At 39.7% G+C, this 12300-nt stretch overlaps 1 protein-coding gene across 1 annotated transcript in view; it reads right to left on the reverse strand.

The window, feature by feature from the left end:
- The window catches only part of LOC150090156 (glutathione S-transferase Mu 2-like), a 58038-nt gene that overhangs the window by 28837 nt on the left and 16901 nt on the right, over positions 1 to 12300 (reverse strand). Inside the window, exon 2 of the mRNA XM_090368978.1 lies at positions 5760 to 5900. Coding sequence (XP_090225104.1) covers positions 5760 to 5900 — 141 coding nt within the window. The remainder of the gene's footprint in view (positions 1 to 5759; positions 5901 to 12300) is intronic.

The raw sequence follows: 12300 nt of genomic DNA on the forward strand, positions 1-12300 counted from the left end.
CTGATTTTTTCCCCATGGGTTTTCTGCAGGTTGCCAGTGTTGGGTACCACTATGTCAATCAGATAGGTAGCTTTTCCTTCTTGTCCACAAGGGTTATGTCTGGTCTGTTGTGCAAGATTGTCCTATCCATTATTATGGTGCAGTCCCAGTACAGCTTGTGGGTTGGGGTCTCTAGTACTGCCTGGGGTTTGTACTTTTAGTACATTACACTTTCTTCAACCAACTGGTATTTCTTTGCTAGCTTCTGATGTATTATCCTGGCTACCTGGATGTGGCTGTGAGTGTACTCAGTCTGGGTCATCACCTTGCATCCCGCAGTAATGTGTTGGATCATTTCTGAGGCCAGATGGCATTGTTGACATGTCATTGAACACTCCGGGCTCCTTGGTGATGTATTTTATATAGTTTGTGGTGTTGATTACCTTATTATTATTACTATCCACAGTACAAGGAAGCCTGAGGCTTATTCTGCACCAGCTAAAGAAGAAAATTCCAAGTTACCAAGAAAGAGAAAAATGATGATATCCAGCTCAGGACCCTGGGTGTGCCAGGCCCATACCCACCAGATGTGAGCTCCTGTGGTTTGTAATTGAAGAAGATTGCACCCACTGGAAACAGTTTTGAAAAAAAAAATTATGGAGGAATAAGAGCCCAAAGCCATCTTAAACATTGATGAAACAGGTTATTTTTAAAATGTTTGCCAGACAAGAAAAGTTGCAGTGAGAATGAAACCCTCCTCTTGTTCAAATGATTTGGATAAATTGAAGCATTATTCTGGCTTTCAGTTGTGAGAAACAGTGAATTTTCTATATTCTTCCTATTTCTCACAATTGAAAATTGCAGGTTCACTGTGTTATTCTCCTTAAACCACTGTTTAAATGACCACACTTTGTGACATAGGGCATTATTATGCTGATATAAATATAGCTTTTCTCTAAAAAACTGCCACAATACAGATTAAGCAGAATTATTCTGAATATCAACACTTGGACTACATTCATCATTTCATTGATGAATGTAGTGGTCCAAGTGAACAAAGTCAAAACTACATAAATGAGTGTAGTCGCCTGTGAACAAAGTCCAAACTACATAAAATAGGTCCATACTATCACACTATCACAAATCTTCATTGCTATTATATGTTAAATTCTTAATTTAACCTGAAATGATTTCTTTCATGTTTACTTTTGATTTTCTACCTACATGCATTTCCTCTATCATAATAGCAAAACACTGCAGAGTTGAACTGACGTTCCAGGTGCTGCCATTCACTAGACAGTTATTCTAGTTGTAGGGCCCGATTTAGGCTGCAGGCCAGAGGATGGAGGTATACATAAATAGATAAATAGCAGTTGAATACAGAATGGAATAGTATTTCCAAATGTCATTGAAGAGGCCTCTGGAGTCATGAACTCCATAATTCCTCCGATACTACTGAAAAACACTACTATGATTAATAAGAATAAAATATAAAGTTAAGTGCTAAAAGAGGTGTTTAAAATCTAAGAACCACTAAAACAGGAGCTTTTGGCAGCAGCCTTCATCAACAATAATGGTTACAGGCTATCCAACACCCCCCCCCTCCCCACAGCTCTGCAACAAGAACTATGGCATCTGCACATGGCTCACTTCTCGTACACTGGAACTGGAAATTGGACGGGCCACTCCAAATCGTTAGTCTCTTCTTAGGATAAGGACTTCAAAGAGTGGATGAATGCGACAGCCCTTATCCCTATTAAGACTGCAGCATTCAGATGAACATATCCTTAAACTCTAGCCATTTCTGGTTCCAAAAGCCATGTGCCCTATCCACAATCACAGCTTTTTTAGTTGTAATACCATGCCCAGTTTCCCAGGCATGTTTGGCTATGGCTGAACCTCTGTAACTGGCAGTCTTGAGGGCTCTATCATGTTCCCCCAGGCGATATTGCAGTCTGCGTTTTGTTTCCCCCACAATCAGGACACTCAATTTCATATATGACCCCACTAGTGTCATTACCCGCAATAGGATCTTTGGTTGTGGACACTACTGCGTGCAGTCTCCGTCCTACCAGCTGCACACAGCATAACTTATACGAACGTAAGATATGGTAAATGGGTTCCAAAATGCCTGGATAGTAGGGAATGTATGCAACATGTAGAAGCATCCCTGCAGCTGTTACCCATACTGCTTAAGCACCCCTCAATAATGCTCTGGGGGTAAATGCACGTTACTAGGTCAGCCATAACCCTTTTAATCTTGTTGCCTCTTTCTTCAGATTAGGAGTAGAGGGATCCCACCCTTTCCACACTATTTTTGTGGCAGCCAGCATGAGCAGTTTTAAACTGCGTGTATTAGCCACGATATACAGGTTTTATGTAAACCTTAGTCTTCAAGTGTCGGCATTCTCTGTATATACACAGATCTAGGAACGGAACCCCCCACCCAACCTTCGAGGTAAACTGAATACAGGGCAAACCATTATTTAACCAATTGAGTATTTCTGTTTTGTATCCTCTTATTACCGTGAACGTGTCTACATATCTCTTCCATGCCCAGCATGGAAGAGACACCTAATGGGGAGGACTAGAGCTCCCCAGCATCCTTTCTTCGAACTCCTCCATGGCTATGTTAGCTATAATTGCACTAATAGGCAAACCCGTGGCCACTCTATGGACCTGCTGGTACATAACATTTCGAAATGACATGGTAGTACTAGATAAACATAAGCCTTCACAAATATCCTTTGTGAAGGTATTAATGTAGTCACTCAGGGCAAGTTCATTCATAACCCAAGTGACAAAGAATTAATGAATGAACAGAAAGAATTATTAAGTCTAGGCACCAATTTCAGTTTAGTTCATGGGCTCCCCATTGCAAATATGGGAATGGGTATAGAGAGGGCTGTAGCCAATCTACCTGAAGTCACAGCTAATGAGATCTGGATTAGGATGTTGTGTGCATTAGGTTCAGCACAGCCTTTTCTCCAATTTAACAGTTGCACAAAGAGCATTAGGAGAATTAAAACAAGATGATACTATTGTAATACTATGCACAGACAAGAGTAGATCTATGGTAGTGTTGAACAAAGATTATCAGGAAAAGACCCTTAATTTATTAAATGATAGGCCTACATATAATCATTTGTAGGAACCCCTGTGCAGGCTAGAACGAGTTAACAAATTAGTCAAGAGTTGGTTGAATTGGAAAAAATATCTGAGGAGGTTTCCTGGAGGTTGCATGCATCAGGCTGTCACTTGCTTAGATTTTACAGCCTGCCTAAAGTGCACAAGGCTGGGGTACCTCTCAGACCCATTGTCTTTTGTGGGCAGTCCGACGCATGCACAATCCAGATTTTTAGCTGAACTTTTATCTCCCATACTAGGACACTGATTGTACTATCAAAAACAGCTGGGAATTTGTGCAGTCCGTCAGTAGATAGAAGAGGGAGAGATTACAGCATCTTTCGATGCATTTCTTTGTTCACATGTATACCCATCAAACATGGCTTGGATTGTGCACAGAATGCTTTGAGTAGGGAAGGCATTTCTGAAGGTGTTGGCTTATGTTTATCTAATACTACCATGTAATTTCAAAAGACTATGTACCAGCAGGTCCGCAGAGTGGCCGTGGGTTCACTTATTAGTGAAATTATAGCCAACTTAGCCATGGAGTAGTTCAAAGACAGGATGTTGGGGAGCATTAGTCCTCCCACTCTGTGCTACTGCACTCCCCCTCCTGACCACTTGGCTACACTCTCCTTGAGCAGAGCAGGGTTCAAGCCCCTGACTGCTAAATACAGTCAATCTGCCAACACACACTGGACCAGCATGGCAGATTATGGTCCGTTTCCCTCAACATAAATTGAGGAGGAGGCTTCCATTCTGCAGTGGGTTGATAATGGCTACAGTTTACCTTTTTTTTAATCCTCCCCATTACACATGTCTCTCCCACGCTGGGCATGGAAGAGATATGTAGACAACATGTTCACAGTAATACGAAGAGGATATGAAACAGAAATACTCAATTGGTTAAATAATGTTAAATAATGATCGGAAGGGGGGAACCCTTCCGTTCCTAGATGTGTGTATACAGAAGGCCGACACTTGAAAACTAAGGTTAACAGAAAACCTGTGTCATGGCCAATATACACTTTAAAACTGCTCAGGCTGGCTGCCGCAAAAAACAGCCTTAATGGAAAGGGTGGGTCCCACAGTTCCTCATCTGAAGAAAGAGAAGAGATTAAAAGGTTACAGCTGACCTAGTAACATGTTACCCCCAGAGCATTATTGAGAGGTGCTTAAGAAGTATGAGTAACAGCAGCAGGGATGTTTCTACACCTGTTGCCACCACATACATTCCCTACTATCCGGAACTCATTTCTTGTATCTTACGTTCATGTAAAATAAATACGCTGTGTGTAGCTGCCAGGATGGAGGAACATGACAGAGCTCTCAACACTGCCAATTACAGTGGTTCAGTCGTAGCCAAACATGCCAGGGAAACTGGGCATGGTATTATAACTAAAGAAGCCATGATCGTGGATAGAGCACATGGCTTTTTGAACCAGAAATGGCTAGAGAGTTTAAGGATATGTTCATCCAAACTTGTCTTAATAGGGTTAAGGGCTGTTACATTCATCCACTCTTTGAAGACCTTATCCTTCGAAGAGACGAACGGTTTAGAGTAGATGTCCAATTTCCAGTTCCAATGCATGAGAAGTGAACCGTGTGCAGACGCCATAATTTGTGTTGCAGACCTGCTGAGATGCGCGCGTGTGTGTGTGTGTGTGTGTGTATATATATAGATAGTCTGTGCCTGTAACCGTTATTGTTGATGAAGGTGGCTGCTGAAAAAGCTCCTGTTTTAGTGGTTCTTAAGGATTTCAAACACTTTTTTAGCACTTTTATTTTATTCTTGTTATATTTCATTTTATTTTAATATACAGTTTATACGATCAGTACACATAATTTTACGTTATTTTATATTTTTACATTATCATAATAAAGGCATTTTACAGAGGTGAGTTTTTTAGTAGCATCACAGAAGAATTACTTCAATATGACTCAAGTATTAAAGAAATCAATATTATATTTACCCCAGGGGTTCACATCTGGGGAGTATGGGCTTGGCAAATCCAGGGTCCTGAGCTGGATATCATCATTCTTCTCTTTCTTGGTGATGCCTTTCTACTTCTCTCTCACACACAGACAGGGGGGTAACTTGGGATTTTTTTTTTTTTTTTGGCTGGTGCAGCATAAGCCTCAGGCTTCATTGTACCAATGGCTAATAATAATAATATTTTATTGCTGAAAAATCTTGATATTATGGAGCTATCAATACTACAGAATATTATGCATCAAGTGGTAAATGCATCTTTGTACCTAAACAAACTGCAAGGAACATCTGGTACACGAGCAAGAGCTACAGATTGAATAGAAAGAGGCAATGCAGAGGAGGAAGGTGCAAGATGAAGTTCATCTATTTAGTCTAGGTTCATTTATTTAGTTTAGATAGGATTAATGGCTATCTGAAAAAAAAAAAACTATCTATGAAGTTAGAGAATGCCTTTTGTGCAGATAGAATATACTGAATTAGTTGACAGGCATTAGGAATGGGAATAGTAAAGCAGACATCATATAATCAGAAATTTAAGATAGTTACTGAATTCAAGAAATACAATACATGTTAATAGTAAATAACCAAGTTTTCCACATTTCTTAAAATGTGTGGTTAATATTTACAAAACATAATTAAGATAAAGTAAAACTGAACTTACATTTGGAAAACTTAGACCCAATGAAAATTTTTCTTTGTACCAAGCATTCTTATCATAATCTGGGGGTGGGCCATAATAATAATATTTATCTTCAAATTCAGTTTCTGTATGTGCAAGAATCAGTCTAATTGACTGGCCATACTATAAGAGATAGGAGGGGGGAAAAAAGTAAATTAAACATCTTATTTGTATAAAGGTCTACAATTATATGTGCTAGCAAATTATATAAGCTTTTGATACAGTATTTAAAGATTAAATGCACAAAGCATAATGATATGGTTTTAAATTAACTATATAATATCGGTGCAGACACCATAGTTTAACCATAAATTAAACTATGTACGTAGTGTGAAGGCATTGTTTTTAATTGTATCTCATTGTGGCTACCTTCACACAATGAGATATCAGGTATTGCACTACTTCGAAGACTACTAGTATTTATTCTCAGTGGAAACGACCACCCAGATGGCACCATTTCAAAGCTGTTGGGTCTATGGATTTAAATTAATTATTTAAACTATGATAGGCCAGCTTTCAAATAGTGCCATCTGGGTGGTGGTATCCAATGAGAATAATGGTAGTCTTCTCTACTAGAAAAGCATTACTTGTAGTGCAATGCCTGGTATCTCATTGTGAAGGTAGCAACAATGAGATGCAATTAAAAACTGCCTTCACACTACATACATAGTTTAATTTATGGGTAAAGTATGGTTTATCTACACCATTGTTATAAGCTTTTGATAGAAGCCAACAGAACAATGCAAACATTCATACAGGGTGCTTCTAAATAAACTATCAAAATTCTGGGGGCAATAAGTGGGCAAAAGGCTACCAAACATGCACCGGAAATCATTAAGGAATTACTGATTATTTTCCAGACCAACAGACACAAGTTACACATGCTCACTGCATGTGCCAAGTATTTACAAACTTTTTTTTTTTTTAAAAAAACCCAAACAAAAGGTATCAGGAACCTATACTATTTAGTACTGTGCATGGATTGAAAGCTGAGAAGATATCTGTTAGCATTATACTTTAATTTTGCAGATGATAATTTTCTGGGAATACTTATGAAGGAAGATTGTTCCAGAGAACAAAAGTAGAATAGATAATTTGAAGTTGGATAGTGGATGCTGACTGGTCTCGAAGAGAGCAGGCCAATTCAGATGGAAGCATCTATAGAAAAAGGGATTAGCATTAGTAGAGGCATTTGTTGCAAGAAAGCAAGCTTATACAGAATCAGCCAAAAAAAAAATAAATAAAAAATAACCACTTCCACTTCACCCCTCTGTTCGTTCAAAATACTTGTCCAACTGAGCTTTAAACTTATATAGGCTATCAACTTCCACGACAAGGGATGGAAGTCTGTTCCACCAACCAACCACCCGCTGGCTAAAGGCAAATTTCCTCACGTCTATCCTACATCTGTCTTTCCTCAATTTGAATTGATGCCCTCTCAGGTGATTTTTCTGAGCAAGAGGAAGAATCCCATCAGCATTGAGCATGCTCAAACCATTCAAGGCTTTATACACCTCAATCAGATCACCTCACTGGTGCCTGGTCTCCAGACACTGTAATTTACAAAACTTAAGCCTTTCTTCGTAAGAGCACCCCTTTGTTCCATTCACCAATCTTGTTGCCCTTCTCTGTACTCGTTCCAGCCTCTCTACATCCTTCTTGAAATGAGGCCTCCAGACCTGTATACAGTACTCTAGGTGTGGCCTGACCATTGCCCTATACAAGAGAATAATCACCTCCTTATCCCTGCTAGAAAAATTCCTATATATCATCGACAATACACCATGAGCTACTCTTGCAGCCTGTCTGCACTACTCAGAAAACTTCATATCTGCTTGCACAACCACCCCCAGGTTCTTTTCATTCTCTAACACTGTCAGTGTAGTACCACAGAGTTGATACATTGCTCTGGGGTTGCTGTTTCCCATATGTAGTACTTTACATTTGTCAATGTTAAACTACATTTGCCACCTCTCAGCCCATCTGCTCAACCTTTCCAGATCCTTTTGCAGTAGCATAGTGTCAGTAGTGTCCTTGACAATTCAGCCCTGGAAAGATTGTGCAAGGATCAAGGGGTAGAATTTTTTTCAGCCTGGACTGTACTTGTTAACAGGAGAGAGATTGCTTCTACAGGGATGGGATACACTTAAATAGAAAGTGTGCAAGAATATTTGCTGATGCTATCGAGGCAGTGTTAGGTGGGTTGGAAAACTGCGAGCTTGGGGGGAGACAGACTAATAGATTAACAGTAGCCACTGGCAGAGGTGAAAGAGATTCTTGCACTGCTTCTATTGGAATGAGCAGAATCCTGAAAAACAAGATGCAGGATATTTCAGAGACTGCTGGAAGTCATTGCAGTACAAGTAAACACATGGGTTGTGTTAGGGTAGCTAAGAATAGAAACAGGTGCATGTATACTTGCGTGTACACCAATGCTAGGAGTTTAGTAAATAAATTTGATGAATTTGAGGTATTGCTCAATACATCACAGGCAGATATTGTTGGGATATCAGAGACGTGGTGTCACACAGATATAAGGGATGCAGAACTGGAATTTGGGGAGTACAACGTCTACAGAAAGGGACGAGCGTTATGCTATTAGTTAAAAAACACATAAAATCCAAGGAAGTGAAACCAGTCGACATCGATGGACAGGGCAGTGTCGAGTCAGTTTGGTGTGACATAAGCATAGGTAAATCAAAATTGAGAGTAGGAGTGTGCTATAGGCCTAATGACTCTGATGAGTATAATAAGATACTGTACAAGGAAATAGAATGGGCAAGAAAATCAGACAGTCTTATAATGGGGGATTTTAATTTCCCAGAGATTGACTGGAATTTGTGGGTTGGTCACTCACACACTAGCAAGGCTTTTGTGGATTTATTGGATGATTGTTTTCTACACCAGCATGTTCAGGAGGCAACTAGAGGGAGTAATACTCTTGATCTGATTATCAGTAGTGATTCTTCATGCATTAAGAATCTGCAGATAAAGGAACCACTAGGTGGCAGTGATCACAGTGTGCTGAAGTGGGATTTACTCAAGGAGGTAACTACCATCAGAGGTAAAGGGAAGGGTTTTTGCTTTCGTAAAGGCGACTATGATGGTCTGAGACAGTATTTAAATTCTATACAGTGGGACCAACTGATGATGTTACCAATAGCAAATTCAAAATTGGAAGCATTCAAGGAACTAATCTTGGAAGCAACCAGGCTTTACATACCAACCAAGAAATATTGTTCAAGGTTCAGGCCTAAATGGTTGTCAGATGAACTAATGAGACATATGGCAGAGAAGAAAAATGCATAGGATACATACAAATTAATGGGTGACATGGAAGCCTATGATAGATATAAGTTGGTCTGTAACCAAACCACAAAGGAGATTAGGCATGCAAAGGCAGATTATGAGAAATCCTTGGCAAAGGATGCAAAGAAAAACAGAAAAGAGTTTTTTACCTATTTAAACTCAAGAAGGAAAGGGATGAATCAGATTGGTCCACTGGATGTTGATGGTTCAACAGTTGAGGATCCTGCTCAGGTGGCTAACAATCTAAACAAGTATTTTGCATCTACATTCACACATGAGAATGTTATTCAGGAAGGGGAATGTCGTAGGTGAAGTAAACATTGGCAGTGAGCTAGATGATTTTCTAATAACTGAGAGGAAAGTGGAAGAGAAATTGTTGAGGATAAACATAAAAAAGGCACCCAGGGTGGATGGGATCTGTCCAGTTATATTAAAGGAGGCAGCAAAGGAAGTAAGCAAACCCTTAGCCATAATTATGAGAGCTTCCTTGGACTCAGGGGAAGTACCCATGGACTGGAGATGTGCAAATGTGACCCCAATTCACAAAGGAGGATCAAAGGGCAACAAGTAATTATAGACCTGTTAGTTTAACTTAGGTTCCAGGAAAATTTATGGAGGCACTGGTTAAAGAAGCACTGCAGGATCATCTGGACAAGAATTCAGTTATAGCTCAGACACAGCATGGTTTTGTTAAGGCGAAATCTTGCCTGACCAATTTGATTGGATATTATGATGCAGTCACAAAAGAACTGGATGCAGGGAATAACTTTGATATTATATATTTGGATCTTAGAAAGGCTTTTGATACTGTTGCACATGGAAGACTGCTGCACAAATTGGATCAGTGTGGCATTGGAGGCAAATCGCTGCTATGGATAAAGGGATGGTTGAGTGGCGGAAGACAAACAGTGGTAATCAATGTTATTAGTGGAGTTACTCAGGGTTCAGTGTCATTAGTGGAGTTACTGAGGGTCCATTGTTGTTTTCTGTATTTATAAATGATATTGATGATGGTATACCAAGTTTGTAGATGATACAAAGGTTGGCAGGGTTGTTAAGGACACTACTGATGCTATGCTGCTGCAACAAGATCTGGAAAGGTTGAGCAGATGGGCTGAGAGGAGGCAAATGAGTTTAACATTGACAAATGTAAAGTACTACATATGGGAAAAACAGTAACCCCAGATTAACGTATCAACTCTGTGGTACTACACTGACAGTGGTAGAGAATGAAAAGAACCTGGGGGTAATTGTGCAGGCAGATATGAAGTTCTCTGAGCAGTGCAGACAAGCTGCAAGAGTAGCTCATGGTGTCTTGTCAATGATATACAGGAATTTTTCTAGCAGGGATAGGGATGTGATTATTCCATTGTATAAGGCATTGGTCACGCCACACCTTGAGCACTGTATACAGGTCTGGAGGCCTCATTTCAAGAAGGATGTAGAGGTGCTGGAACGATTACAGAGAAGGGCAACAAGATTAGTAAATGGAACAAAGGGTTGCTCTTATGAAGAAAGGCTTAAGTTTTGCAAATTACAGAGTCTTCAGACTAGGCATCGGCAAGGTGATCTGATAGAGGTGTATAAGGCTTTGAATGGCTTGGGCATGCTCAATGCTGATGGGATTCTTCCTCTTGCTCAGAATAATCACCTGAGAGGGCATAAATTCAAATTGAGGAAGGACGGATATCGGATAGATGTGTGAAAATTTGCCTTTAGGCAGCGGGCAGTTAGTTTGTGGAATAGACTTCCATCACTTGTTGTTGAAGTTGATAGCCTAAACAAATTTAAGGCTCAGCTAGACAGGTATTTCAAACGGAGGGGTGAAATGGGAGTAGTGGTTGTGTTTTTTTTTTTTTTGGCTGATGCTGAATAAGCTTGCTTTCTTGCATCATATGCCTCTACTAATGCAAATGTTAACCCTGCCAACCTTCGTATCATCTGCAAATTTGGACATTGAGCTTGATATACCATCGTCAATATCATTTATAAATACAGAAAACAATAATGGACCCAATACTGAACCCTGAGAGACTCCACTAATAACATTAGTCCACAATGAGCAGTGTCCATTGATTACCACTCATTGTCTTCTCCCCCTCAACCACCCCTTTATCCATAGCAGCAATTTGCCTCCAATGCCACACTGCTCCAATTTTTGCAGCAGTCTTCCATGTGCAACAGTATCAAAAGCCTTTCTAAGATCCAAGTATATAATATCAAAGTTATTCCCTGCATCCAGTTCTTTTGTGACTGCATCATAGTATCCAATCAAATTGGTCAGGCAAGACTTCACCTTAAACAAAACCGTGCTGTGTCTGAGCTATAACTGAAGTCTTGTCTAAATGATCCTGCAGTGCTTCTTTAACCAGTGCCTCCATTAATTTTCCAGGAACAGAAGTTAAACTAGCAGGTCTATAATTACTTGTGTTGCCTTTTGATCCTCCTTTGTGAATTGGGGTCACATTTGCACATTTCCAGTCCATGGGTACTTCCCCTGAGTCCAAGGAACTCTCATAATTATGGCTAAGGGTTTGCTTACTTCCTTTGCTGCCTCCTTTAATATAACTGGATAGATCCCATCCACCCCAGGTGCTTTTCTTGTATTTATCTTCAACAATTTCTCCTCCACTTTACTCTCAGTTATTACAAGATTCTCTAGCTTACTGACCGAGTTGAATACACCTCTTGCATTCCCCTCGCTGAATAACTCCTCGTGTGTGAATGTCGATGCAAAATATTCATTTAGTTTGTTAGCTACCTGAACAGGATCATCAACAGTTGACCCATCGATATCGAGTGGACGCAGAAGAAATTGACTATCCACAAAACAGTGTAGAGATTTTTTTTAACAGACTAGTCAATCAACCAGAGTATTTTTCTTTTGAATAAAGTCTAGGTAGCTGAATGAGGTTTTAGAGACAAGACGTCATATGGTGAAAGAAAGCCCAAGGCTGTCCAAAAAAAACAAAGAGGAGTTACCCAGAAAGAGAGAGAGAAGTAGAAGGGAATCACCAAGAAAGAATGATGATATGCAGCTCAGGACCCTGGTGTGCCAACCCATATATGGGTATCATATTCCATAGTAGATTTGTATAAAATCAGTAATTGTTTAGAAGAAAAGTAATATCAAGAGAAAAAGAAAAGATTTTTTTTATGCAAAAACAATGAGAAGATGCAACATTTGTTGTTTTTATGCCAAAGATTAAAAGCC

The sequence above is a fragment of the Mastigoproctus giganteus genome, chromosome 2 (assembly GCF_048544385.1).
Source record: "Mastigoproctus giganteus isolate SK-2022 chromosome 2, ASM4854438v1, whole genome shotgun sequence".
NCBI classification, from domain to species: Eukaryota; Metazoa; Arthropoda; class Arachnida; order Uropygi; family Thelyphonidae; genus Mastigoproctus; species Mastigoproctus giganteus.